Raw genomic sequence first — 26,333 nt, forward strand, 5'->3', positions numbered from 1 at the left:
CCTTACTACTCGTTTGAGAATATTATTTTAAATCTTAAAGTTTGTTTTCTTTTAAGGATGGAAATTAAATCCCCTAACCTGTCAAGACACGTCTTTAAATTAAAAAATAATTATCTACACTTTTATAAGGCATATTTTATTCCACTCTACAAATTGAGGCCTTGTTGATACATCAATTTAAATTCTAGTTTTATAAAAATATTATTTGTATATTAAAATTAATTATTAAAATCAGTTATTAATATATTTGTGTATAAATATATGTATAGTTTAATTTATTTTTAATGTGTATATATATTCTAACATATATTTTATATTATTGATTGATTTTAATGACTAATTTTAGTGTACACCACTACAAGAAAAAGCAATATTTATAACAAAAAAAATTGTTACGAAAAATCAAAATTTTGAAACAAAAGAATTTTGTAATAAAAAAGGACTGTTGCAGTATGTTTCGTTACAAAAAGTTTTTGTAACAAAAAATGAAACTGTTACAATTCAAAGTAATATTTTGTAACAAATTTTTCTGATACAAAAAACCAAAAGTCGTTACAAAAGTAATAACAAATTTTGATCTTCAAAATATTTTTTGTGACAATATATTTTTTCTATCATAAAATTTTGTTACAAAATGTAACTTGATTTTGTAATATTTTTTTTCTTTAGTTACAAAATACTATTTATTTTGTAATATTTTTTTAATACAAATTACACGCATAATTTGCCAAATTATATTATTTTTTAATTAATTAATATATTAACTAACTTACTCAGCAAATCAACATTTATATAATATATAATAACATAGATAGTTCAAATATCTTTCATTTAACTAAGATTGTTTTATAAATCTTCAACATATAAACTTTAAAGTACAAACTAACAAGACACATTGAAGAACCCTAATGAACTAGATAGATACATATAGGATAAAAAAATAAGGAATTATAAATCTCCAAAATATAAACTACAAATTACAAACTCCATCATGTTCATACAGCTCCTTTCTCATGGAGAAATTTTTAATAAGTGTCACACACCTGAAAAGGCCACCAACCAAAAAACACTAGTTTAAGAAGTAAGATTTGTTTTTCCTTTAAAAATGCACGGAAAAAACTAAAAACTATACTCGTATTATTCAACAATGAATACAAACTCTAAAATTCTTACCATGTCCTTTTCCAACTCTTTTTCAGTTGAGCAACATACTCATCAATTCTTTTGATGGCTTTCACCTATCGATGTAACAATTGAAGAGTAGAGTTTAGACCTTGACAAAATAATTTATTAAAAAAATCTGCATAATCTCACACTATTAACTTAAATAATCATAATAATTATGATCATTTATACTAACTGTTTTCAGATTATGATAGAATATTTTTGTACGAATCTCTTGTCTCTGTTTAACATAAGAAACAAGATATAAAAAATCAAAACAAAAATTAGAAACAAGATATAACACTAATTATAACTTAGATTCTTTGTTAATAAGAGCACGGAAAAGGATAAATGCCTACCAATTTTCAAAAACAGTGAAGCATTATGTATCAAGTTGTATAACCTTGGTGATTGTAGAACAAGCCTCTCAACATCTCTAATGTATATGATGGGAGCAGTTTCTGAGATAGAAACCAAGATCTGCAATTCTAAACAATTTTTTCTAGAAAATTTGAGCTTTACTTTCTCTGTTACCTATAGTTTCAAATTGTTCAGTTAGCACAAATTAAATGAGACTTGTAACATTGAAAACAAGACACTTTGCAGAGCATGGTTCTTCACGTCCTGTCACCTAAGGTTTGTCAATGGTAGAGTTTTGCCAATATCAACAATCTGCTAAAATTCAAAACCCTATTGCATTACCAACCAAAGGCATAAGCACATGCTTATCAAAGCATCAATATCCTCATTACATAAACTATACACCCATTCTTAATAAGAAATTCTAATCAAAATTCATAAATTTCAATAATCAAAATTTATAATCAGTACAGTTTAACAATTCATAGTATTTTTTCTTTGAAAATCTCTTTACAAGAATATTCACTTTTTTTTACATGTATCTTCTTCTTGCTATCAATTCAACTACATATCTTTGATGCAAATGGCTTTAAATATTAGTATTTACACAGCATCTCATCCATTTTAATTTCATATATATAATAAATCAATATATCATTCCATCCATCAGATTAACCATCATCTAAGTCTGGTCTAGGACATGACTTAACATTTTTTTATATACATGAAAGGGGTTTGGATGATTGACACTAACAGAAACTCAGGAGGAACAAAATAAATCAATATTATAAAGCCTTAATCAAAATACTAACAGGAACTCAAGAAGAACAAAATCAGAACCATTCACTAACAGAAAGAAAAGAGAAGCAAATTTTAAATTTACCTAATCAGAACTTCTGATAACCAAATCCCAAATTTCAGAAGAGAAGAAATCTTAATCAGAAATTCCAAATTTCTAATAATCAGAACCCTAAATCCCTAATCATAAATTCCAATATTCAAATCCCTAATCAGAAATTCTAATAACCAAATCCCTAATAAAAAATTCAAAACATATAATTTACTTGAACTGAACTTGAGCAGAGGCTAGAGAAGAGAAGAAGACCAGCGGCAGAAGCAATTGTTGTCGCCGTCGTCATTCAGGCCTTGAGGGTCAGAGAAGCTCCATCGCTGTTTGCAATTGTCATCGTCGAGAGAGACGTCATCACTGGGAGCCGAGAAGCAATGCACCACCATCGTGACTCCAAGGATAGGGAGCGGTGACTGGCGCCGTCATGGTGCTGTTGAGAGACAGAGAGAGGACTGAGAGGGAAAGAGAGCGACGGTTGGTGAGAGGCACAGAAAGGGATACGCCAGAAACACTGGCGGCGCCGTCGTCAGGGCCTGCGGGGAAGGGATGAGAGGAGACTGAGCTCTGAGGGTGGGACTGTGGCAGAGTCAGGGAGAAGGCTTGTGAGACACAAAGGGTCAGAGGCAGTGAGGCACTGAGGCTTGTGTATTGCGTGAACTGAATGCGTGCCCTAAACTAGCATGAAAAGTTCACATAATGATGCTCAACGGGCCAGGGCGACCCGAGCTATGGCCCGGTTCCCGGTTTCATACCTCCTTTTGGTTTCATTACTTTTTTTCGGGTCGGTCTCGGGCCACTTCGGATCCGAGCCAATATACCCCAAAATCCTTCAAGCTCGGGCCGAGTTTTCGGGTCGGACCGGACCGTGTACACCCCTACCTGAAACGAGGTCGTTTTGGGTTTTTCAAAAAAAAAATTTATTTTTATTTTAAATTATTTTGAAAAGTGTGTGTAAATTAGGTTTTTATCTGAGAATTTTAATAAAATTAGGGTATAGAGTAAGTATTTTTAATAAAATTAGGAGTAATCAAATTACTAAAATTTTAAATTCTAAATAAGAAAATATCCAAATATTTGTGAAATTTATATGAGTTATAATTAATTTTAAACTCAAAATCTCGTAACTTTGTTTTAATTACTTTTTGGTAAATAATTTTTTGAAAATAAAACCATGAATAACTATAATAAATCACAATACAAATAATTTATTATTTATTTTCTAACAATTGCAAATTTTACCGGCTTAATGATGAGTATTAGGTTATGGTTGGTTTAGGACTAGTAGAGAGAAAAAAAAATCAGAGATTTATATTTTATACTTAAGGGAGTTTTTCAAAATTTTATTTAAATGGACGAGGACGGCAAACAGCAAAATGAAAAATAAAGGTGAGAGTTAGAATTAGGATTTTTACTTTTTATATTTGTTTATATTTTTAAATTTTAACTATTTTTATTTATGTTTAATAATTAATTTTTTAATTTAAAATTTAATTTTTAACAACATTTAAGACTTAATTATTAGTAAAATTATATATTAATTTTATAAAAAATATAAAATCATATATACCATTTTTAAAATAAATCATTTAATCTTTAATTTTTTTTATAAAAAATAATTAATTAACACAAATAATATTTTAAAAAATAAAATTTTTAAAATAAAAGAAAATTATCTTAAAGATTTTAACATTTTAAAATAATTTTTTTAATTACAAAAATTCTTGTATTTTGTGACAAACAAATAACTTGTTACAAACAATATTAAATTTTGTGACAAATTAATTTTTTGTTATAAAATATTTTAAACTTTTACAATAATTTTATCTTTTCTTACAAAATATTTTAAAATTTTGCAACAAAATACTGGTTCGTTACAAAAGCCAATATAATTTGTAAAAAAAAAAAATCAAGTTATTACAAAATATCAAAAAATAACAACTACTAATTTTTGTTACAAAAAATAATTTTTTATAATAATTTTAAATTTATTATAAAATTTTTGTTACAAATATTCTATTTTCTTGTAGTGCACGTAATAGCATAGTTGCTAATTTTAATACCATCTATAGCAACTCAGCACACCCACTTAAAATATTATTGTTATCTTTGACATTTCGATTTTAAGGCTTTGTTCGTGATTAAAAGACGAAAACCACTTAATTCTTTAAAGCGTGTCGACAAGGATAGTTCACTCCTTTACTGGACATTTCTTCTTACATGCATGCATGTGCATGTAAATCTGATGCTAAAGGTTGAGAGGGAGATATTGATTATCTAGGAAACTCTCATTCAAGGGATTTATAAAACAATACTATTAACACCTTAATTAATTTAAAAAACGAAACATTTATTAATTCATAACATACATCAACACTAATAAATTCACAGTCTTATTACCATGTTATATTACAACATTTTATTTATAAAAAATACTATCTAAACAACAATACACACGATTACATAAAATGCGTATTTTATTTTTTTACATAATATTTATTTTTATTCATAAAATTATAAACTATTACGAAATTATTTTTAAGGATAGATCTCTATAAGTGATAAATATCCAGTAAATGAAAATATCTTATAATCATAGAGGCCGGCTTCATGAAAGATATTTTTCCATTCTTCTTCTCTTCTCTCTTTTCCGTGAATAATTTGCATATTTATGTTCATAAGAAATTTGAGTCGAGTAATTTCAGGTTCATCTTGTTCTTCGTTTATCACGGTCTCTAAAATTATTATTTTACCTTTTTTATCCTTCCTTAAAATCTTAACAGCATCTTTACAATTTTTCAATATTTGTATGCAATTGTCGTCACTCCAATTATGTAAGACTGACTGCAAAAAAAAGGCAAAGATATATATCACAACCATTTTATAATGTAATGTCGTCAATCCCGTTGGCTAAGTTTACAAATGAAATTGAGTGTCTTATTATTCAACTGGCTTTTTTGGTAAAAGAAAAAAGTTGACTTCAATTGTGTGATTTTTTTTGACAAATTATTGTTTTTAGATAAAAAGTAAAAAAATAAAAATAAAAATTACATTTATATAAACTTTTTAAGAATAACCATCTATTCTGAATAGTTATTTAACCATTTGAAGCTATTCAAATGTCACCAAATGAAGTGGCAAAGCATTGTTTACATGGTGTAAGAAGAAAATGTAGGGAGCTTTCAAAAGTTTTCAACTAAATATGTAAATTCAATTAATTAATGGCATGCATCCTTTCACCTTGGTATATATAGAGGGTAAAAGTTATTCAAAATTACTATCTGGATAATAAAATTAGTCATTGTGTATTTGAGTATATATATATATATATATATTATTTAATTTATTTTTAAAATAAATTTTATATTTTAATTTATATTTTATATTAATGATTGATTTTAATAATTAATTTTAGTGTATATCTAAGATGATTAAAAATTATTAATTGTTGTAACATTCAAAAAATTTAAATCTTAAAAAAAATTTAATTTAATTACTTTGAGATTAATTTTAATAAATTACAAATGATTATATATATTCTAATTTTTTAATTTATTAAAGGTAATTATATCTAAAACAATATGTTTTTGAAACTCTTAAGAATATATAAGGTCTATTTTGTTTGTATTTTTATTTTTATTTTTATTTTTAATATTTTTCATTTTTAAAAATTTATGAAAAAAGATAAAAATAAAATTATATTTTATTATTATTTTTATTATTTTTTATAAAATCTTAAAAATACAAAAACACTAAAAATAAAAACGTAAAGGGAAGGCACGTATAGTTTGCAACAAAAAAGATTAGCTTCAATAATCTAATTTTGAAATTAATTAAGACAAACACACTAATAATCCACTATTAAATGCTTACCTTAAGTAGAATTGCATCAGCCTTAGGAATGGATTCAAACATGTCTCCACCGACAAAGCTCAAATTGTTGCATCCCTTCAGATTTTTCACAACCTGTGGAAGATCAAATACTATGTATTTGAGTTCCGGAAATTTCTCACTGAAAATTTGAGCAGTGGTTCCAGTTCCACCACCAACATCCACGATTGTTTCCACCCCCTCAAAGGCAATGTTATGATCCTTTAGTGCCAGCTTTATCATCTGAGAATCACTGGCCATAGCATCATTGAACAAACCCAAGAGTCTTGGATTCTTATCAAGAAACTCCCACCAAGGTGTCCCCGAGATGATTTCGTATAGACGGCGATTTTCGTCGGAAAACCACTTGCTCAGATAATTGAAGGAATCTGAAATAAGTGGATCCATAACGAACTCAACCAATGGAGCTATACAAGGGTTTTCAGTGCCTTTGATCAAGAGTTCTGATGCTGCTGTGAGAGCAAATGCTTCCTTTTCTTCTTCTTGATTACTGCCATCATTGTCGCCATGGATTCTAACCTTTGTCTTACAGATGTAGACATATTAATATTAATAATATAACTACATATAGGTTGATATATGGTGCACTGGTGCTTATGCTATATGGTAACTCTGTTGTTTTAAAAAATTTTAAAATTAAAGTAATATTTTATTATTATTATTTAATAACTATATTTTACTTTAAAAATTAAAAGAAAAATAATATCAAAATGTAAAAGAAGTATGACCTTAATGTTTAAGGTATTTATATAAGAGTTTAATTTTGATACATTAATAATGTAAAACGTTTTACACAGTCGTGTAATTATATCCATTTTTTTGGATAATTATACACATAGCCAATGTAAAAGGTAGTTATTTTTACTGATGTAACGTTATATAATTAAATGCATATGTAAAACTACTTTAGTCTGAAAATGTATTAAAATTAAATTCTTTGTATAAATGTATAATTACTATAGCGATCATAATCATAGACATTATAAACCTTACCGGACTATAATATGCAAATAATTAGTTTATAAGAAATAAGACTGATATTACAAATATGCATATAAATGAAAAAAAAATTGAATTGCTTGACTGTAAGAATTAACATGCCTTTACACAAGAATTTTTTTTTGTATTATTGTTTTTTTTTTAAACGTAAATTATTCATATATTTATTTTTGTTTTATAATTGATATTTTTTGTCACTAAAAAGAATGAAGGAACAAAGATAAAATTTCAAGATTTTCGGTCATACATATTTTTTTATTATGTTATGAAATTATTTATTACACTATATATATATATATATATATATATATATATATATATATATATATATATATATATTAACATTTAGACCGGAGTTTCGATTATTATTCTCTCTACAAAGACATACCAATTATGTCTAAGATATACTTTTTCATTTTTAGGAACAAATTATATATATAATAAAATCTAAAATTTTTTAAGAAAGATAAATTTTGAAGTATACAAGTTTAATACCTTGTTCCATGAACGGGATTCGGTAAAATTGAAATTTATAACTTTTAATTTATTATTAAATTTAAAATTATTGTGTTAATTATTTAAATTATGATTTCTTAAATATGAAAATAAATATATAAATGTAGATATAATTATTTGAATAATAGAAAATAAAAACATGACATATATATATATATATATATATATATATATATGTTAAAATATGAATGAGAGAATTACACTAATATATAATCCTAAATAATTTAAGATAAAACTTCTTTTTAATATATTAAAGAGAAGAGAGGTAAAGTGATCTAAATTATAGAATCTTACTATATCAAAGTATCCAATATACGCCATGTAGCACATGAAAACATGAATGCGTTCAACTTTAGTTGATGGAATTTTGAGAACGGAGACCAATTCTAAAAGAGTAATAGGTTTTCCATGGTCGTGGATTATGTTTGGTATGCGAGAGTCAATGATCCACTTGAGACACATAGAGTCTAGGATGCTAAACATGTGCCTATAAACAAGTGCTTGAGCTTTGAAGCTCTCACTTGCGCTGCGCCCATTGTTTGAAGTCATAACTCTTTTGTGAACACTTTTGATTCTGCTGGTCTTTTTTATCTTTGTGCTGGATGCTCATCTTGAACTCATATTGGTTTAATTTATAGTATAAGGTTTCATCTTGCATGCAAGAGGTGATTAATTTAATAATTTTTTCATGTGTACCACGTTATTGATGTTGAGGTTGATATAGTTATTTTAAAATCGCTAATTTATATATAAAGGAATATTTGAAGAACATCAAACTTATTGTTTTTAGTCATTTATCAGTTATCATATTTAAAAGTATGGAATAAAATATACTATTAAATTATTAGATTAAAAAAATTAAATTAATAATTAAATGATGACAAAAAATAATAAATTTTAATAGTTTTTTAATATTTCTATTTATATTATTTTTAATGTTTAGGTAAATATTTACAGCTCCATTATGACGCGCTTGTTGATCTAAAAGGTAATAAGTAAATTCTTTTTTTTTCCCTATAGATAAAGTATAATTCACTACAAGAAAAATGGCCTATGGCTACGCTTTTTTTGCCACGTTTTAAAAGCGTGGCCAATTGGTCAATGGCCAAGATTTTGTGAGGGTGGCGATTGAATAGAGATTTGGCCACGTTTTTTCTTGTCACGCTTAAAAAACGTGGCGAAAAGGGTCAACGGCCACGCTTTTGGAAGGGTGGCAATTTATTAGAGAAACGGCCACGTTTTTTTTGCCACGCTTGAAAAGCGTGGTCATAGAGTGAAAGAGGGATGTTTTAAAAGCGTGGCGACAGGGTTTCATTATGGCCACGCTTCCTAGTATTCTTTTGGCACGCTTTAAAAACGTGGCCAAAAGGTTTTTTCTGCCACGCTTCAAAAGCGTGGCCATAGAGAGAAACAGGGACGTTTTAAAAGCATGGCGAGAGGGTTTCATTACGGCCATGCTTACAAAACGTGGCCAAAAGGTTTTAAAAAAAAAAAAACTAATGACCCGGCCCCCAACCCGGTCCCCAACCCATTGACGACGCTCTTTCACCCTAGCTACCCTAATCGAGCTCTCACCCTGGCTACCCCTGGAAGAGCTCCTCCCATTCCCTTCGCCCTTCGCCTTCCAAACCACTTCCATACCCTAATCGTGTCACAATCTTCTTCATCTTCTTAATCTTCATCTTCGTCTTCATACTCTTCCTCTCTTTCTCGTTCTTCGTCCGTTCTTTCTGGATCTCTCTGTTCACTTTCGAATTCCACAAATTAAATTTCGAGCTCCACCAAACATGGGCGACGGCAAGGTCAATCTCCCCGACGATCTCTTCTCCTCCAAGCCCTCTGATTCCAAAGGTCTGATCTCTTCTTCCAACGCTTCTATTTTTTTTATTTTCTCGATTTTTTCCATTGTTTTTACTTTTAAGGCTTTCCCTTTCGATTTTCATTTTCCTCTAAATAGCTTTCAAATGCTCGTTTCTCGTTTCGTTTTTGCAATAATTGTTCGCTTTCTCTCTGTCTTGATCCATTGAATCTCAATCCCTGATTCGTTCTCTCTGTCAATCGCATGCTCAACACGCATGTTCCTTCTTGGTTAATTGATAATGGATACCTAATTTTGAATGTTGTTTTGTGTGATCTTAGCTTTTGAATTTTGATATTTTAGCTGTTATATTTTTTTACAATCCCTAAACTAGTTACCTCTCTCTGTTAGCAAAATTTCTATCTTGATGGCTAACTAGATATCATGTTTTAGGAACTATCCTCTGTTAATGGCTACATGGAAGGTTGCCCCTGTTCTGGCAGCTGGTTGTGCTGCGATATTGAAGCCTTCCGAATTGGCATCTGTGTATGTTTCTCAGCAGCTCTTGCAAAATCTTTGCTTCTTTTCGAGTCTTGGTTATTTTTGCTGAACTATAGGCTATGCTTTGCTTTATTTTAGGACATGTTTGGAGTTGGCTGACATATGCAAAGAAGTGGGCCTTCCTCCGGGTGTACTAAATATTCTCTTTATGTATAATAGATTAGAAATAAATCTAGTAACTGAAGAACAATGAATATACGAGAATCTCGTACACCATACGGTATTGGCCGTTCTTAAACCTGAACTCCAGAGTTCAAAATTAAAGCTTTTTCTTCGGTCATTACCTTTTTTTTTCTTTCAAATTTTTAAATAAAGCTTGTCTTTTCTGCTCCTACTATATACACTATAATATGTTGACTTTAAAATAAAGGATTTTTGCAACATCGGTTTCCATAACATTAATATTGGAAGGCTAAAAACAAAAAAACAAGTGATATTGGGATGTGCTAATTGTTTTTCTTAATTTGTCCTTATGCTAATATCTTGGGGCCTCAAACAGTAAATCAGTAAGTGTTCCATTTTATGGTGTTTTAATTGCCGTACATTTTTACTTCCTTGCAGTCTAAGATGTAGCGCATTGGAATTGATACTGAAGCACTCAAAGAGCACTTTGGGAAGAAAATTATGGAGCTTGAGGAGGAAAAAGAAAAGTGCAGGTTTGGACATAGTTAGGTTTAAATACTTTTTAGATAGCACACAAACGAAAAGTTTTTTCTGGTTTGGTTTATTTTTTGTCTACATTTTTTGTGTAACTTGTTTTCAAAATTTTGTAAAAAGGAAGTCGTGAAAATAAGAAATGAAGACAGTAAACAGTATTTTCTTATGTTTATGTCTTTCTTTTCACAATTATGAAAACAGAAAACATAAGAATGAAAACAAGGAATCAAAATACTGTTTACAGAAATCTCAAGATGTTCATGGCCAAAAATTGAAAGCACTGGAAGCACAGCACAGGTAATATCTCGATATTATTTTCATGGTAATTGTCCTTTTCCAATGTCAAATAGTGTCTGAGTTATTTATATATTAAAATCTTGAACATCAGATTTTAGACCTCAAGAAGAAACAAGAAAACCAGGTGCAACTACTAAAGCAAAAGGAGAAGAGCGAAGAAACTGCAAAAAAACTGTATAAAGAAATTAAGGGAAATTTAGAAAATAAATATATTATGTTATTATTAGGGAAAAAAACTTAGTTGTTCTATACTAATCAGTTTTATTATCTACTTTTGCTTTACAGAGGAGGTAGAATATATTCGCAAGCTCATAAAACTTTTCGAGGTTGCCTATCGTCTTCGAGGTATTTAACCATCAACTTATATGGCACATTAGTAGTCCTGCTAGTTATAAATAAAATTGGCTTTGCGAGAGTAATATTTTTACAAGAGTCGCCTCCCTTTTGCATCTTTATTTTGTTTCATTCCTATAGCTATTTAACATTCCAGAGTATAATTATCATCATCATAACAGAGTCTTAGGGAAATAAAACACGAAAGAGAAAGATGAAGCTGATCTATATAATCAATAGAACTGTCATAATGTAAGCTTACCCAATTTCAAATATCCACTAGATAGCATAAAAAATTCTGTATCCTGCTCCGCCAAATTTAAATTTATATTGATAACATAGAACTGTATATTGTTGTTTATGATGGCTTCTAAAACTTGGGTCATTTTCTTATGAAGAACTCAAACCTGGGGAGGCTGTTTTGGATTGGCCTACGAGAAAAAAAGTGGCTCTAGGAACAGCCCGAGGCCTAGAATATCTTCATGAGCAATGCAATCCTAAGATTATTCATCGGGATGTGAAGGCAGCTAATGTATTACTGGATGTGAAGGCAGCTAATGTCACTTTTGTAGCTATATGTCACTAGTTATTGTTTGATTTATCTTGTAATAAAAATTGCATACTTTATTTATAGGTTTGGTAATAAAAAAGGATTGAAAATTTATATTTTGCAGCGATTAAGGTAAAAATCAAAAAAGGATTTTTTTTTTCCAACTTGATAAGGCTATCGCCACGCTTTTAAAGCGTGATTTTTTTTACAACTTGATAAGGCTATTGCCACGCTTTTAAAGCGTGGTCTTATCTTTTGCTATCGCCACGCTTTAAAAGCGTGGCAATATCTCGTCTATTGTTACGCTTGTAAAAGCGTGTCCATATCTGCTCTATTGCCACGCTTGTAAAGCGTGGCCCTACCTTCCACATATGATCACGCTTTAAAAGTGTGGCCATATTTCCACCTACAGCCACGCTTTTACAAGTGGCAGTTTGTAAAAAAGCGTGGCAAATAAAAAGCGTGGCAATAGGCTGAAAAAAGCGTGGCGATAGAGCAACCGCCACCCTTTCATAGGTCACCCTTTCAAAAGCGTGGCGGTAGCTCAAAAAGCATGCGAAAAGCTATCGCCACGCTTTTTTCAGCTTTTCGCCACGCTTTAAAAGCGTGGTAATAGACGTGTTTTCTTGTAGTGATTTTATTTTGTTTGATTTTATATCAATTTTTTTTTTCTAAAAATAGCATTTCTAATTTCTAATTTTTGTATTGAAATATTAGCTGTTCTATTATTTTTGCAAACTAAAAGTATATAAATGAACTACTAATAAGAGCAAGGTTCAAAAGTCAAAACTAATGCAAATTCCTATATATGATCAGCTTTCTTAGACTCAGCTCAATCTGAAACATTTTTTTTATAACTTCCAATTTGTATCTTACAATTATAGGGGAATTGCAATATGTGTTGACCATTAGAGTTGACATTGCTTTTTCTATGAATAAATTAAGCCAACTTGTTACTCCTCAATATTGGATAACAATTAAGAGAGTACTTAGATATATTTTACTACATTTCAAAGTTGAATTTTTCATAAATCATCTAAAGTAAAATTTATTGTCTTTTCAGATTCTGAAGAGATAAGTAATTTAGAAAATTGAAAATAAAAAATATATTATTATAATTACTATGAAGCCAATTTTATAGCCTAAAACACAATAAATAAATTATAGTCAATAGAAACTCTGTTGTCCTGCTGACACAACATTTTTTACTATTTTTTGTAACAATATATCAACAACAGTTTATTAGCGTATAATCCAATTCAAACATTTTGAATTTGACTTGTACTTTGTAAATGATAGAGTTACCAAAAATTTATTAGCTGTTGTGATTCATGTATCTTCCTAGTAGCCGTTAGGTTCTTGTTTTCTTTATTGAATTGGTAAATGAAGCTTAACTAATTTTGGTAGTTAGACCCATTTAGATAGGTTTTGTAAGTAACTTTTTTTATTTGTAACTTATGAAAATATATAGTATTAATGTTTAGTACAATTTTTAAAATTGAATGATAGCATTTTAAGAAGTTATTTAAATGCTTATAGAAAAATAAAAAAATAACTTCTCTCATAATAAAAAATTTTTTATTATATTTTTTTTTTAAAATAAATATTTTTAAAACTAAAAAATCAAATATAAAATATTATTTATAAATTATTTTTAATATAAATATTTATTATTTAAATTATTTTTTTTAAAAATTTAATTAAACTATTTATTCAAACTAGGCATTAATTTAGTGTTATACATAGTTAGTTCTCTTGTATTACTTGATTAACAAGTTAATGAGAAAATCTGCAGATACAATTTTCATTCTTTCATTTTAGTTTTCGTTCTCTCTCAATACTCTTACACATACGGGTTGGTCTACATGGTCAGAACCGTTTAGAATATAATATAAAATATGTCGCAACATAAGATCATAAAAAACTTAATCTCATAGGCGATAACTATGATTTTTCACCACATAAATAGAATACAAACACAGTTCAACAACGAACATAAAAGATCAACTATATATTAAACATATTACAGTTTAGAAAAAGTTAAAAATAAACACTTTATTGTCTCTAAGTCTATTATGACGGCTCCGCATATAATAATACATAATTGCAACTCCCACTAACAATATTTCAAGCATTATCCAACATCATCACTTACAAGAAATTGAATGGTCTGTTAGATCAGACTGCGTTTATTTCTGAAAAGAAAATAAGATAAGATATTAAAAATAAGGTATAAAAAATAAAAATATAAAATTTTGTATTTTTATATTTTATTTGATAATAAATTAAAATAAATTATAAAAATTTAATTATTTTTTATTTTTTATTTAAAAAATTTGAGAAAAAAATATAATACTAAAAAATATAATTATAAAAAATTAATAAGAATAATGAAAGAAAAAATAAAAAATAAGTTATATTTCTTGTTAGTGTTCTTGTGTCTTTCCTGTCAGAATGGACATAAAATCAAGGTTCTGAAAATCGGACCGGTTATCAAACCGCTCTAGTTATTGGTTTACTGGTTTATTGGTCCAACCGGTTCAACTGGTGGTTTAACCAGAAAATTGTTTTAGAATAAAATAATATATAAATTATAAATAAACATCCTAAAATATCTTTCAAATTTAAAACACTACACAAAAAATCATCAACCAAAAAAGATTTCAGATTAACCAGATTAACTTTGTGATAAAGTATCAGAAATTTAATGGATTTCATACTAATAACATTTATTTTTTTATCTTTACAGATGATATTAAATTTCGTATATATATGCTATACATGGGTTTATTTTTTATTTTTTGGACCGAGTATTAGAAGCATTAATTATCACACACTGCACTCTTTCCCGCTACTGTTTATTGAGCTTAGCCAATAGCACTTCAAGTTTCAATTCGTCTACCAATTAGCAGTGATTTTTTAATAACAAAGTCAAAAATCAATTAGTTATTTTTGGTCTTTCATCATGTATGTAAGTATGTTAATTAACAGGGACAAAGCAAAGTTCTGATAACAAAATTGTTAGCACAAAAATTAATAAAGATTAATAAAGATAAACATAAGATTGATTATAATGAACAAGTAATAGTTTCACAATTTTAACATGGCTTGAAGTGATCTTAGCGGATGATCATGAACAAACGCTACTAAAAAACAGGATGAAAAACCAAAAAGAAAGGAAAACTTGAAATGCTAGAACACTGTAATTGCTATTTAGAAAATCAATATAGTAATAATGTTATTGAGTTTGCACATATATGTTCAAGACTTATCCCAAAACTCCTTTTTAACAAAACTAATCTCAATTGATATACCATATATATATATATATATAACTAACAGAACTTAATTTTACTAAGTGATTTCACTATCTTTTGTACCCTTTGTCAAGTATAAATTAACTAATTTAGTTAATACACAGCTCCAAACACAGCAAGTAATCTGCTTCATACACTCCTCAATAACAGTGAACTATGCTTCATAAACAACTCAAATCGTCAAAATCAGATTTCAAGAAATGCATAATTTATCAAGCATGGCAAAGCTAAGTTCTCAAACAAAATTTTAATTGAACACAGAATCACAACATAACAGAGTACAAAATACAGCAGAGTATATGATGAGCGGATATTTTATATACTTTTTGGGGTTAATTTCATATAGTTTCTAGTGTGTTTTAGTTAGTTTTTAGTTTATTTTCAGTAGTTTCTAGGCAAAATTCACATTTCTGGACTTTACTATGAGTTTGTGTGTTTTTCTGTAATTTCAGGTATTTTCTGGCTGAAATTGAGGGAGCTGAGCAAAAATCTGATTCAGGGCTGAAAAAGGACTGCAGATGCTGTTGGATTCTGACCTCCCTGCACTCAGAATGGATTTTCTGGAGCTACAGAACTCCAAATGGCGCGCTTCTAATTGCGTTGGAAAGTAGACATCCAGGGCTTTCCAGCAATATATAATAGTCCATACTTTGCTCAAGGATAGATGACGTAAACTGGCATTCAACGCCAGTTCCATGTTGCAGTCTGGCGTCCAGCGCCAGAAACAAGTTACAAGTTGGAGTTCAACGCCAGAAAAGGATCCAAAGCTGGCGTTGAACGCCCAAAACAGCCCTATGCACGTGATTAGCTTAAGTCTCAGCCCCAGCACACATCAAGTGGGCCCCAGAAGTAGATTTCTGCACCATCTATCATAGTTTACTCATTTTCTGTAAACCTAGTTTACTAGTCTAGTATTTAAACAACTTTTAGAGATTTATTTTGTATCTCATGACATTTTAGATCTGAACTTTGTACCTTTTGACGGCATGAGTCTCTAAACTCCATTGTTGGGGGTGAGGAGCTCTGCTGTGTCTCGATGAATTAATGCAAGTATTTCTGTTTTCCATTCAAACATGCGTGTTCCTATCTAAGATATCCATTCGCACTTCAATATGAATGTGATGAACGTGACAATCATCATCATTCCTCCATGAACGCATGCCTGACAACCACTTACGTTCCACCGTAGAATGAATGAATATCTCTTAGATCTCTTAATCAGAATCTTCGTGGTATAAGCTAGATTGATGGTAGCATTCAAGAGAATCCGGAAAGTCTAAACCTTGTCTGTGGTATTTCGAGTAGGATTCAGGGATTGAATGACTGTGACGAGCTTCAAACTCGTGAGTGCTGGGTGTAGTGACAGACGCAAAAGGATAGTAAATCCTATTCCGGTACGATTGAGAACCTGCAGATGATTAGCCGTGCGGTGACAGCGCATCTGGACCCTTTTCACTGGAAGGATGGATGGTAGCCATTTACAACGGTGATCCACCAACACACAGCTTGCCATAGGAGGACGTGCGTGCGTGAATCAGAAAACAGAGGAAAGCAGAATTTCAGAAGACAAAGCATCTCCAAAACTCCAACATATTCTCCATCATTTTTTCGAGAATCTTCACCTATTTTTATTTATTTTATTTTAATTTATTTTATTTTCGAAATAATTAAATAAATAAAAATAAATTTTTTATTTTACATCATCTCCCTTTCTCCATCATGGATCTAAGTGGAAATGAACAGTCCAGGAGGACTCTGGGGTCATATGCTAACCCCTCTACTGCTTCATATGGGAGTAGTATCTGCATACCCTCCATTGGAGTCAGTAGCTTTGATTTGAATCCTCAGCTCATTATCATGGTGCAGCAAAGCTGCCAGTATTCCGGTCTTCCACAGGAAGAACCTACAGAGTTTCTGGCACAGTTTTTACAAATTGCTGACACAGTACATGATAAGGAAGTAGATCATGATGTCTACAGATTATTACTATTTTCATTTGCTGTAAAAGACCAAGCCAAGAGGTGGTTAAATAACCAACCTAAGGCTAGCATAAGGACATGGAAACAGCTGACAGAAAAATTTCTGAATCAATACTTTCCTCTAAAACGGATGACACAGCTAAGGCTGGACATCCAAGGCTTTAAACAAGGAGATAATGAATCTCTTTATGATGCCTGGGAGAGATACAGAGAGATGCTACGAAAATGCCCCTCTGAAATGTTTTCAGAGTGGGTTCAGTTAGACATCTTCTATTATGGGCTTACAGAAAGAGCTCATATCTCTCTAGATTACTCAGCTGGTGGATCTATCCACATGAGAAAGACAATTGAAGAAGCTCAAGAGCTCATTGATACAGTTGCTAGAAATCAGCATCTGTACCTAAGCAGTGACCCTTCCATGAGAGAAGAGGCTAAAACAGTAACTGCTGAACTCAGTCCTGCAGAGCGAGCTGCTGAATTCAATCAGTAATTGGATTTTCTAACAAAGCAGTTAGCTGAATTCAAGGATAAACTACAAGAGACAAGGATGGCTAATATAAACATGGAAGTACAATTAAAGCAAACAAAGCAGCAGTTGTCAAAACAAATAACAGAAGAATGCCAAGCAGTTCAATTAAGAAGTGGGAAAGCACTAAATACCCCACTTCAAGGCAGCAGGAAACCAAGAAATGAGCAAACCACCCAAAATCCATCTGAGGACAGTAAGAGTCCAGGAAAAAATAATTCTGGTGCTAAAACGCCAGAAGTTGGGTGGAAGGCTGGCGCTGAACGCCCAGGCCATGCTCAGGACTGGCGTTCAACGCCAGAAACAAGCAAGGATCTGGCGTTGAACGCCCAAAAGAAGCTCAGTTCTGGCGTTCAAACGCCAGGAACAGATGAGGAGCTGGCGTCTAACGTCACTCCAGCTTCTAACTCTGGCACTCAATTGCCAGTGAGGGATCAGACACACATAAGTGCTGATAACAACCCATCTAAAAAGGCCTCTTCAACCACTTCTGTAGGAAATAAACTTACAGCAACTAAGGTTGAGGAATATAAAGCCAAGATACCTTATCCTCAAAAACTCCGCCAAGAGGAGCAGGATAAGCAATTTGCTCGCTTTGCAGATTATCTCAGGACTCTTGAAATAAAGATTCCATTTGCAGAGGCACTTGACCAAATACCTTCTTATGCCAAGTTCATGAAAGAGATCTTGAGTCATAAGAAGGATTGGAGAGAAACTGAAAGAGTTCTCCTCACTGAAGAATGCAGTGTAGTCATTCTAAAAAGCTTTCCTGAAAAGCTTAAAGACCCTGGGAGTTTTCTGATACCATACACATTAGAAGGTAATTGCACCAAGACAGCTTTATGTGATCTTGGGGCAAGCATCAACCTAATACCTGCATCCACTATCAGAAAGCTTGGTTTAACTGAAGAAGTTAAACCAACCCGGATATGTCTCCAACTTGTTGATGGCTCCATTAAATACCCATCAGGCGTGATTGAAGACATGATTGTTAGAGTTGGGCCATTCGCCTTTCCCACTGACGTTGTAGTGCTGGAAATGGAGGAGCACAAGAGTACCACTCTCATTCTAGGAAGACCCTTCCTAGCAACTGGACAAACTCTCATTGATGTCCAACAGGGGGAAATAACCCTGAGAGTCAATGATGATGAGTTTAAGTTGAATGCTGTCAAAGCCATGCAGCATCCAGACACATCAAAAGACTGCATGAAAGTTGATCTTATTGACTCTTTAGTAGAAGAGATCAACATGGCAGTGAGTCTCGAATCAGAGTTGGAAGACATCTTTAAAGATGTTCAACCTGATTTGGAGGATTCAGAGGAAATAAAAGAGCCTCTGAAATTTCCTCTGGAAGAGGAAAAACCTCCTAAACCCGAGCTCAAACCATTACTACCATCCCTGAAATATGCATTTCTGGGAGAAGGTGACACTTTTCCAGTGATCATAAGCTCTGCTTTAAATCCACAGGAAGAGGAAGCACTTATTCAAGTGCTAAGGACACACAAGACAACTCTTGGGTGGTCCATAGGTGACCTTAAGGGCATAAGCCTAGCTAGATGCATGCACAAAATCTTATTGGAGGATAATGCTAAACCAGTGGTTCAACCACAGAGGCGGCTAAATCCAGCCATGAAGGAAGTGGTGCAGAAAGAGGTCACCAAATTACTGGAGGCTGGGATTATTTATCCTATTTCTGATAGCCCCTGGGTGAGCCCTGTTCAAGTTGTCCCCAAAAAGGGAGGCATGACAGTGGTTCATAATGAAAAGAATAAACTGGTTCCTACAAGAACAGTTACAGGGTGGCGCATGTGTATTGACTACAGAAGGCTCAATACAGCCACCAGAAAGGATCATTTTCCTTTACCATTCATAGACCAGATGCTAGAAAGATTGGCAGGTCATGATTATTACTGCTTTTTGGATGGCTACTCAGGCTATAACCAGATTGCAGTAGATCTCCAGGATCAAGAAAAAACAGCATTCACATGTCCATTTGGAGTGTTTGCTTATAGAAGGATGCCATTTGGGCTGTGTAATGCGCCTGCAACCTTCTAGAGATGCATGCTCTCTATTTTCTCTGATATGGTGGAAAAATTTCTGGAAGTCTTCATGGATGACTTCTCAGTATATGGAGACTCATTCAGCTCCTGTCCTGATCACCTGAAACTAGTTCTGAAAAGATGCCAAGAGATCAACCTAGTTTTAAACTGGGAAAAATGTCAATTTATGGTGACTGAAGGGATTGTCCTTGGGCATAAAATTTCAAACAAGGGAATAGAGGTGGATCAAGCAAAAATAGAGGTAATTGAAAAATTACCACCACCTGCCAATGTTAAGGCAATCAGAAGCTTTTTGGGGCATGCAGGATTCTATAGGAGGTTTATAAAGGATTTTTCAAAAATCGCAAAACCTCTGAGCAATCTGCTAGCTGCTGACACGCCATTTGTGTTTGACACAGAGTGTCTGCAGGCGTTTGAAATGCTGAAAGCCAAGCTGTTCACAGCACCAGTTATTTCTGTACAAGACTGGACATTACCATTTGAGCTAATGTGTGATGCTAGTGATCATGCCATTGGTGCAGTACTGGGGCAGAGGCATGACAAGCTTCTGCATGTCATTTATTATGCTAGCCGCGTTTTAAATGATGTCCAGAAAAATTACACAACTACAGAAAAAGAATTGCTTACAGTGGTTTATGCCATTGACAAGTTTAGATCATACTTGGTAGGATCAAAGGTGATTGTGTACACAGATCATGCTGCTCTTAAATATCTACTCACAAAGCAGGATTCAAAACCCAGACTCATAAGATGGGTGTTGCTTCTGCAAGAGTTTGATATAGAAATAAGGGACAGAAAAGGGACAGAGAACCAAGTGGCTGACCATCTGTCCCGGATAGAGCCAATAGAAGGGACGTCATTCCCCTCTCTTGAAATCTCTGAGACCTTTCCTGATGAGCATTTGTTTGCCATTCAGGAAACACCATGGTTTGCAGACATTGCAAACTACAAAGCTGCAAGGTTCATTCCCAAGGAGTACAGTAGGCAACAAAAGAAAAAATTAATTACTGATACAAAGTACTACTTGTGGGATGAACCCTATCTCTTTAAGAGATGTGCAGATGGCATAATCTGTAGGTGTGTGCCTAAAGAAGAAGCACAAAGGATCTTATGGCATTGCCATGGGTCACAATATGGAGGTCATTTCGGAGGTGAGCGAACAGCCACCAAGGTCCTCCAATGTGGCTTCTACTGGCCTACACTCTACATAGATTCTCGAGAGTTTGTACGTAACTGTGACAGTTGCCAAAGAGCTGGTAATTTGCCTCACAGTTACGCCATGCCTCAACAAGGAATCTTGGAGATTGAGTTGTTTGATGTATGGGGTATTGATTTCATGGGGCCTTTCCCACCATCATACTCAAACACTTATATTCTGGTGGCAGTTGACTATGTATCAAAATGGGTTGAGGCCATTGCCACACCCACCAATGATACTAAAACAGTGCTGAAATTCCTCCAGAAACATATATTCAACAGGTTTGGTGTCCCCAGGGTACTAATCAGTGATGGGGGCACTCACTTCTGCAACAAACAGCTTTACTCTGCCATGGTCCGGTATGGGATTTGCCACAAGGTGGCGACTCCATATCATCCACCAACAAATGGGCAAGCTGAAGTCTCTAACAGAGAACTAAAAAGAATCCTGGAACGGACTGTAAGTACCCGTAGAAAGGATTGGGCACGAAGCTTGGATGATGCTCTGTGGGCTTACAGAACAGCATTCAAGACTCCTATAGGGACCTCTCCATACTAACTGGTGTATGGTAAGGCATGCCACCTACCCGTGGAACTGGAACATAAAGCCTACTGGGCAACCAGATTCCTAAACTTTGATGCCAAATTAGCTGGAGAAAAAAGATTGCTCCAGCTAAATGAGCTAGAGGAATTCAGATTCACTGCTTTCGAAAATGCCAAGCTTTATAAAGAAAAATAAAAAAAAGTGGCATGACAGAAAGCTGTCATCTAGAATCTTTGAACCAGGACAAAAGGTTCTGTTGTTTAACTTTAGGCTCAGGCTATTCCCCGGGAAACTGAAGTCCCGGTGGAGGGGACCATATGTAATTACAAGTGTATCACCATATGGTTATGTGGAGCTTCAAGATATTGATTCTGACAAGAAGTTCATTGTTAATGGACAGAGAATCAAGCACTATCTTGAAGGCAATGTTGAGCAAGAGTGCTCAAGGCTGAAGCTAGATTAAAAGCTCAGCAAGGTCCAGCTAAAGACAATAAAGAAGCGCTTGCTGGGAGGCAACCCAGCCATGGGGCATCACTTCCTCTAAGCATTTTGCCCTATTCTTGATTTTATTTGTTTATATAAAGTTCACTGATACTAAGGTAAAGAGTTAATTGTATAAGTTCACAGGGTTAAAGAAGGATTCTGCACACAAAACAGAGAAAAAGAGCTCGCTGGCAAGAAAACGCCAGTAATAGTCTGTTTTGGGCGTTCAACGCCCAAAAGAAGCATCCACACCAGTAAGGATAGCCATCTGGGCGTTAAACGCCAGAAAGAAGCTCCTTCTGGGCGTTTAACGCCAGATTTACAGCATCCTGGGTGTTCAAAAAAACGCCCAGTGACAAAGGAGTTCCTGGCGTTCAACGCCAGAAAGAAGCAACAGCTGGGCGTTGAACGCCCAGGAGAAGCAGCAGTTGGGCGTTGAACGCCCAAAACATGCAGCGTTTGGGCGTTCAAACGCCAGGATGGTGGGGAGGAGGTAAATTCGTTTTTTCTTCATATTTTTCATTTTAATCTTAATTTTCATGTTTCAATTCATGATTTCTTGCATAAACATGTTACAAACCCTGATTTCTAAAATCCCTAATTTCTAAAAACCCTTCTTTAAAAATATTAAATGTATCTTAATCCATAAGCACAAATCCTTTTTTTCAATCCAATTCAATTCTTTTTCAAAATTTTCAAAACAAATTTATCTCTTTTCATTCAAAAATCTTTTCAACTAATTAATATCTTTTTCAAATCTCCATATTATCTTTTTCAAAAATCCAATTTTATCTTTTTCAAATATCTTCCATATCTTTTCAATTTTAAATTATATCTTTTCTTATCATACTTATTTTTTATCTTATCTTTCTCCCTATTTTCGAAAACCCCCCTCCCTTTTTAAAAACCCATTCGGCCTCCTTCCTCTCATCCACCATCCTACACTAGCTCTCCTTCTATCCCTCTCCTTTCTTTTCTTTTGCTTGAGGACAAGCAAACCTCTAAGTTTGGTGTGTTTATCCGTGATCACTAAACCATACCCACTAAGATCATGGCTCCTAAAGGAAAACAACCCACTCCAAGAGGCAAGAAAGAGAGTGTTCCAAAACCACTTTGGAATCAAGGGAAGTTCTTAACTAAAGAACATTCAGACCATTATTACAAAATAATGGGTCTAAGATCAGTGATCTCGGAAGTTAGATTCGATCTGAAAGAAGACGAATATCCGGAGATCCAGGAGCAAATTCGAATCAGGAACTGGGAGATCCTAGCTAATCCTGAAACGAAAGTGGGAAGGAATATGGTCCAGGAATTCTATGCTAATATGTGGCAAACAGACAAGCAAAGACTATCTGGATCTGCTCTATATGACTATCGGACCTTGGTCAGAGGAAAGATTATTCATACCCACCCTGACAATATCAGGGAGATCTTAAAGTGACCTCAGCTGAAAGATGATCCAGACTCCTTCAATAGGAGAATGATGAGAACAGACAAGGGCCTGGATAAGATTCTAGAGGATATATGTATCCCTGGAGCCAGGTGGACCACCAGCACGAAGGGTGTCCCAAATCAACTCAAAAGAGAAGATCTCAAACCAATCGCCAGAGGATGGCTGGACTTCATTGGGCATTCTCTGCTGCCCACTAGCAACCGTTCTGAAGTCACTATTAGAAGAGCAGTGATGATTCATTGCATAATGATGGGAAAAGAAGTGGAAGTTCATCAACTGATTTCAACTGAATTTTACAAAATTGCAAACAAAAATTCCAAAGATGCCAGGTTGGCTTATCCAAGCTTGATTTCTATGCTCTGCAAGGACGCTGGAGTAAGGATGGGAATAACTGAGTATATCTCAGTTGAGCGACCAATCACCAAAGCATCAATGGAAAAACAACAAGCACAAGATGACCCCATCAAGAAGAGAACACAGGAATTTCTCCCAGAAATCCCTCAATCTGAATACTGGGAGTATCTTGAAACATCTATTACCAAGATGCAAGAAGCTATGGAACAAATAAAGAAATAACAGAAGGAACAAAGTAGCATTCTTTGTTATTTGCTTAAAGAACAAGAGGAGCAAGGGCGTGATTTAAGGGAATTGAAGCGCCAGAAATTATCTCTTGAAGGACCAAGCACCCCGCAGATTAGAGGAACATCCACTTCCCAGAACAAAGGTTGTTAAATTCCAATCTTAGCCTTAACTCTGTGATAACTGTTTTTATTATTTTAGTTTTACCTTAGGAGTCATATAGTAGTAATTAGTATCTATATTTTTGATTTTATCCCCCAATTAAGCTATAATTTAATTTTATCATCATCATTAAACATGAATAAAATAGAAGAACTTCTTTAGAATAAGAGGCAATATTTTTTGAGTTTTTAATAAGATAAATTCTAATTATTTACATGTGGTGGCAATGCTTTCTGTCTTTTGAATGAATGCTTGAACAGTGCATATGTCTTTTGAATTTGATGTTTAAGACAGTTAAATATGTTGGCTCTTGAAAGAATGATGAACATGAGACATGTTATTGATAATCTGAAAAATCATAAAAATGATTCTTGAAGCAAGAAATAGCAGTGAATACAAAAGCTTGCAGAAAAAAAATATAGAGAAAGAAAAAGAAAAAGCAAGTAGAAAAAGCCAAAGCTCTTAAAACCAAAAGGCAAGAGCAAAAAGCCAATAGCCCTTAAAACCAAAAGGCAAGGGTAATAAAAAGGACCCCAAGGCTTTGAGCATCAGTGGATAGGAGGGCCTAAAGGAATAAAATCCTGGCCTAAGCGGCTAAACCAAGCTGTCCCTAACCATGTGCTTGTGGCGTGAAGGTGTCAAGTGAAAACTTGAGACTGAGCGGTTAAAGTCAAGGTCCAAAGCAAAAAGAAGAGTGTGCTTAAGAACCCTGGACACCTCTAATTGGGGACTTTAGCAAAGCTGAGTCACAATCTGAAAAGGTTCACCTAATTATGTGTCTGTGGCATTTATGTATCCGGTGGTAATACTGGAAAACAAAGTGTTTAGGACCACGGCCAAGACTCATAAAGTAGCTGTGTTCAAGAATCAACATACTGAACTAGGAGAATCAATATCACTATCTGAATTCTGAGTTCCTATAGATGCCAATCACTCTGAGCTTCAATGGATAAAGTGAGATGCCAAAACTGTTCAGAAGCAAAAAGCTACTAGTCCCGCTCATCTAATTAGAATCTGAGCTTCACTCAAAAACTCTGAGATATTATTGCTTCTTAAATTATTTGTATTCTATTTTATTTATCTAGTTGCTTGAGGACAAGCAACAGTTTAAGTTTGGTGTTGTGATAAGCGGATATTTTATACGCTTTTTGGGGTTAATTTCATATAGTTTCTAGTGTGTTTTAGTTAGTTTTTAGTTTATTTTCAGTAGTTTCTAGGCAAAATTCACATTTCTGGACTTTACTATGAGTTTGTGTGTTTTTCTGTAATTTCAGGTATTTTCTGGCTGAAATTGAGGGAGCTGAGCAAAAATCTGATTCAGGGCTGAAAAAGGACGGCAGATGCTGTTGGATTCTGACCTCCCTACACTCAGAATGGATTTTCTGGAGCTACAGAACTCCAAATGGCGCGCTTCTAATTGCGTTGGAAAGTAGACATCCAGGGCTTTCCAGCAATATATAATAGTCCATACTTTGCTCAAGGATAGATGACGTAAACTGGCATTCAACGCCAGTTCCATGTTGCAGTCTGGCGTCCAGCGCCAGAAACAAGTTACAAGTTAGAGTTCAACGCCAGAAAAGGATCCAAAGCTGGCGTTGAATGCCCAAAACAGCCCTATGCACGTGATTAGCTTAAGTCTCAGCCCCAGCACACACCAAGTGGGCCCCAGAAGTGGATTTCTACACCATCTATCATAGTTTACTCATTTTCTGTAAACCTAGTTTACTAGTCTAGTATTTAAACAACTTTTAGAGATTTATTTTGTATCTCATGACATTTTAGATCTGAACTTCGTACCTTTTGACGGCATGAGTCTCTAAACTTCATTGTTGGGGGTGAGGAGCTCTGCTGTGTCTCGATGAATTAATGCAAGTATTTCTGTTTTCCATTCAAACATGCGTGTTCCTATCTAAGATATCCATTCGCACTTCAATATGAATGTGATGAACGTGACAATCATCATCATTCCTCCACGAACGCGTGCCTGACAACCACTTACGTTCCACCGTAGAATGAATGAATATCTCTTAGATCTCTTAATCAGAATCTTCGTGGTATAA

General features: G+C 33.3%; 2 protein-coding genes across 5 annotated transcripts; one reads left to right on the forward strand and one right to left on the reverse strand.

Annotated features, from left to right (window-relative positions):
- Window positions 1-4,700: 4,700 nt before the first annotated feature.
- LOC112740688 (isoflavone 7-O-methyltransferase) lies at window positions 4,701-8,392 on the reverse strand. Its single transcript, XM_029292563.2, has 3 exons — window positions 8,072-8,392; window positions 6,245-6,787; window positions 4,701-5,215 (listed from the first exon to the last, which is right to left on the reverse strand). Exons 1-3 carry the CDS (start codon window positions 8,324-8,326, stop codon window positions 4,910-4,912), a joined length of 1,104 nt encoding a protein of 367 aa, XP_029148396.2. The 5' UTR covers window positions 8,327-8,392; the 3' UTR covers window positions 4,701-4,909.
- Window positions 8,393-9,231: 839 nt separating this feature from the next.
- On the forward strand, window positions 9,232-12,087 carry LOC112744578 (uncharacterized). Of its 4 annotated transcripts, none has more exons than XR_003172842.3 (8): window positions 9,308-9,628; window positions 10,029-10,121; window positions 10,215-10,356; window positions 10,698-10,792; window positions 10,995-11,090; window positions 11,182-11,264; window positions 11,376-11,435; window positions 11,822-12,087. XR_003172842.3 is itself a non-coding variant. In XM_072215207.1 (8 exons), exons 3-8 carry the CDS (start codon window positions 10,239-10,241, stop codon window positions 11,907-11,909), a joined length of 405 nt encoding a protein of 134 aa, XP_072071308.1. In that variant the 5' UTR covers window positions 9,308-9,628; window positions 10,029-10,121; window positions 10,215-10,238; the 3' UTR covers window positions 11,910-12,087. The 4 variants fall into 4 exon arrangements, 2 of the variants coding, with proteins under 2 accessions (XP_025650033.1, XP_072071308.1); XR_003172843.3 differs by having other exon boundaries at window positions 10,215-10,266; XM_072215207.1 differs by having other exon boundaries at window positions 10,215-10,264; window positions 11,038-11,090.
- Window positions 12,088-26,333: the final 14,246 nt, after the last annotated feature.

Source organism: Arachis hypogaea, chromosome 14, assembly GCF_003086295.3.
Source record: "Arachis hypogaea cultivar Tifrunner chromosome 14, arahy.Tifrunner.gnm2.J5K5, whole genome shotgun sequence".
In the NCBI taxonomy this organism is placed as follows: Eukaryota; Viridiplantae; Streptophyta; class Magnoliopsida; order Fabales; family Fabaceae; genus Arachis; species Arachis hypogaea.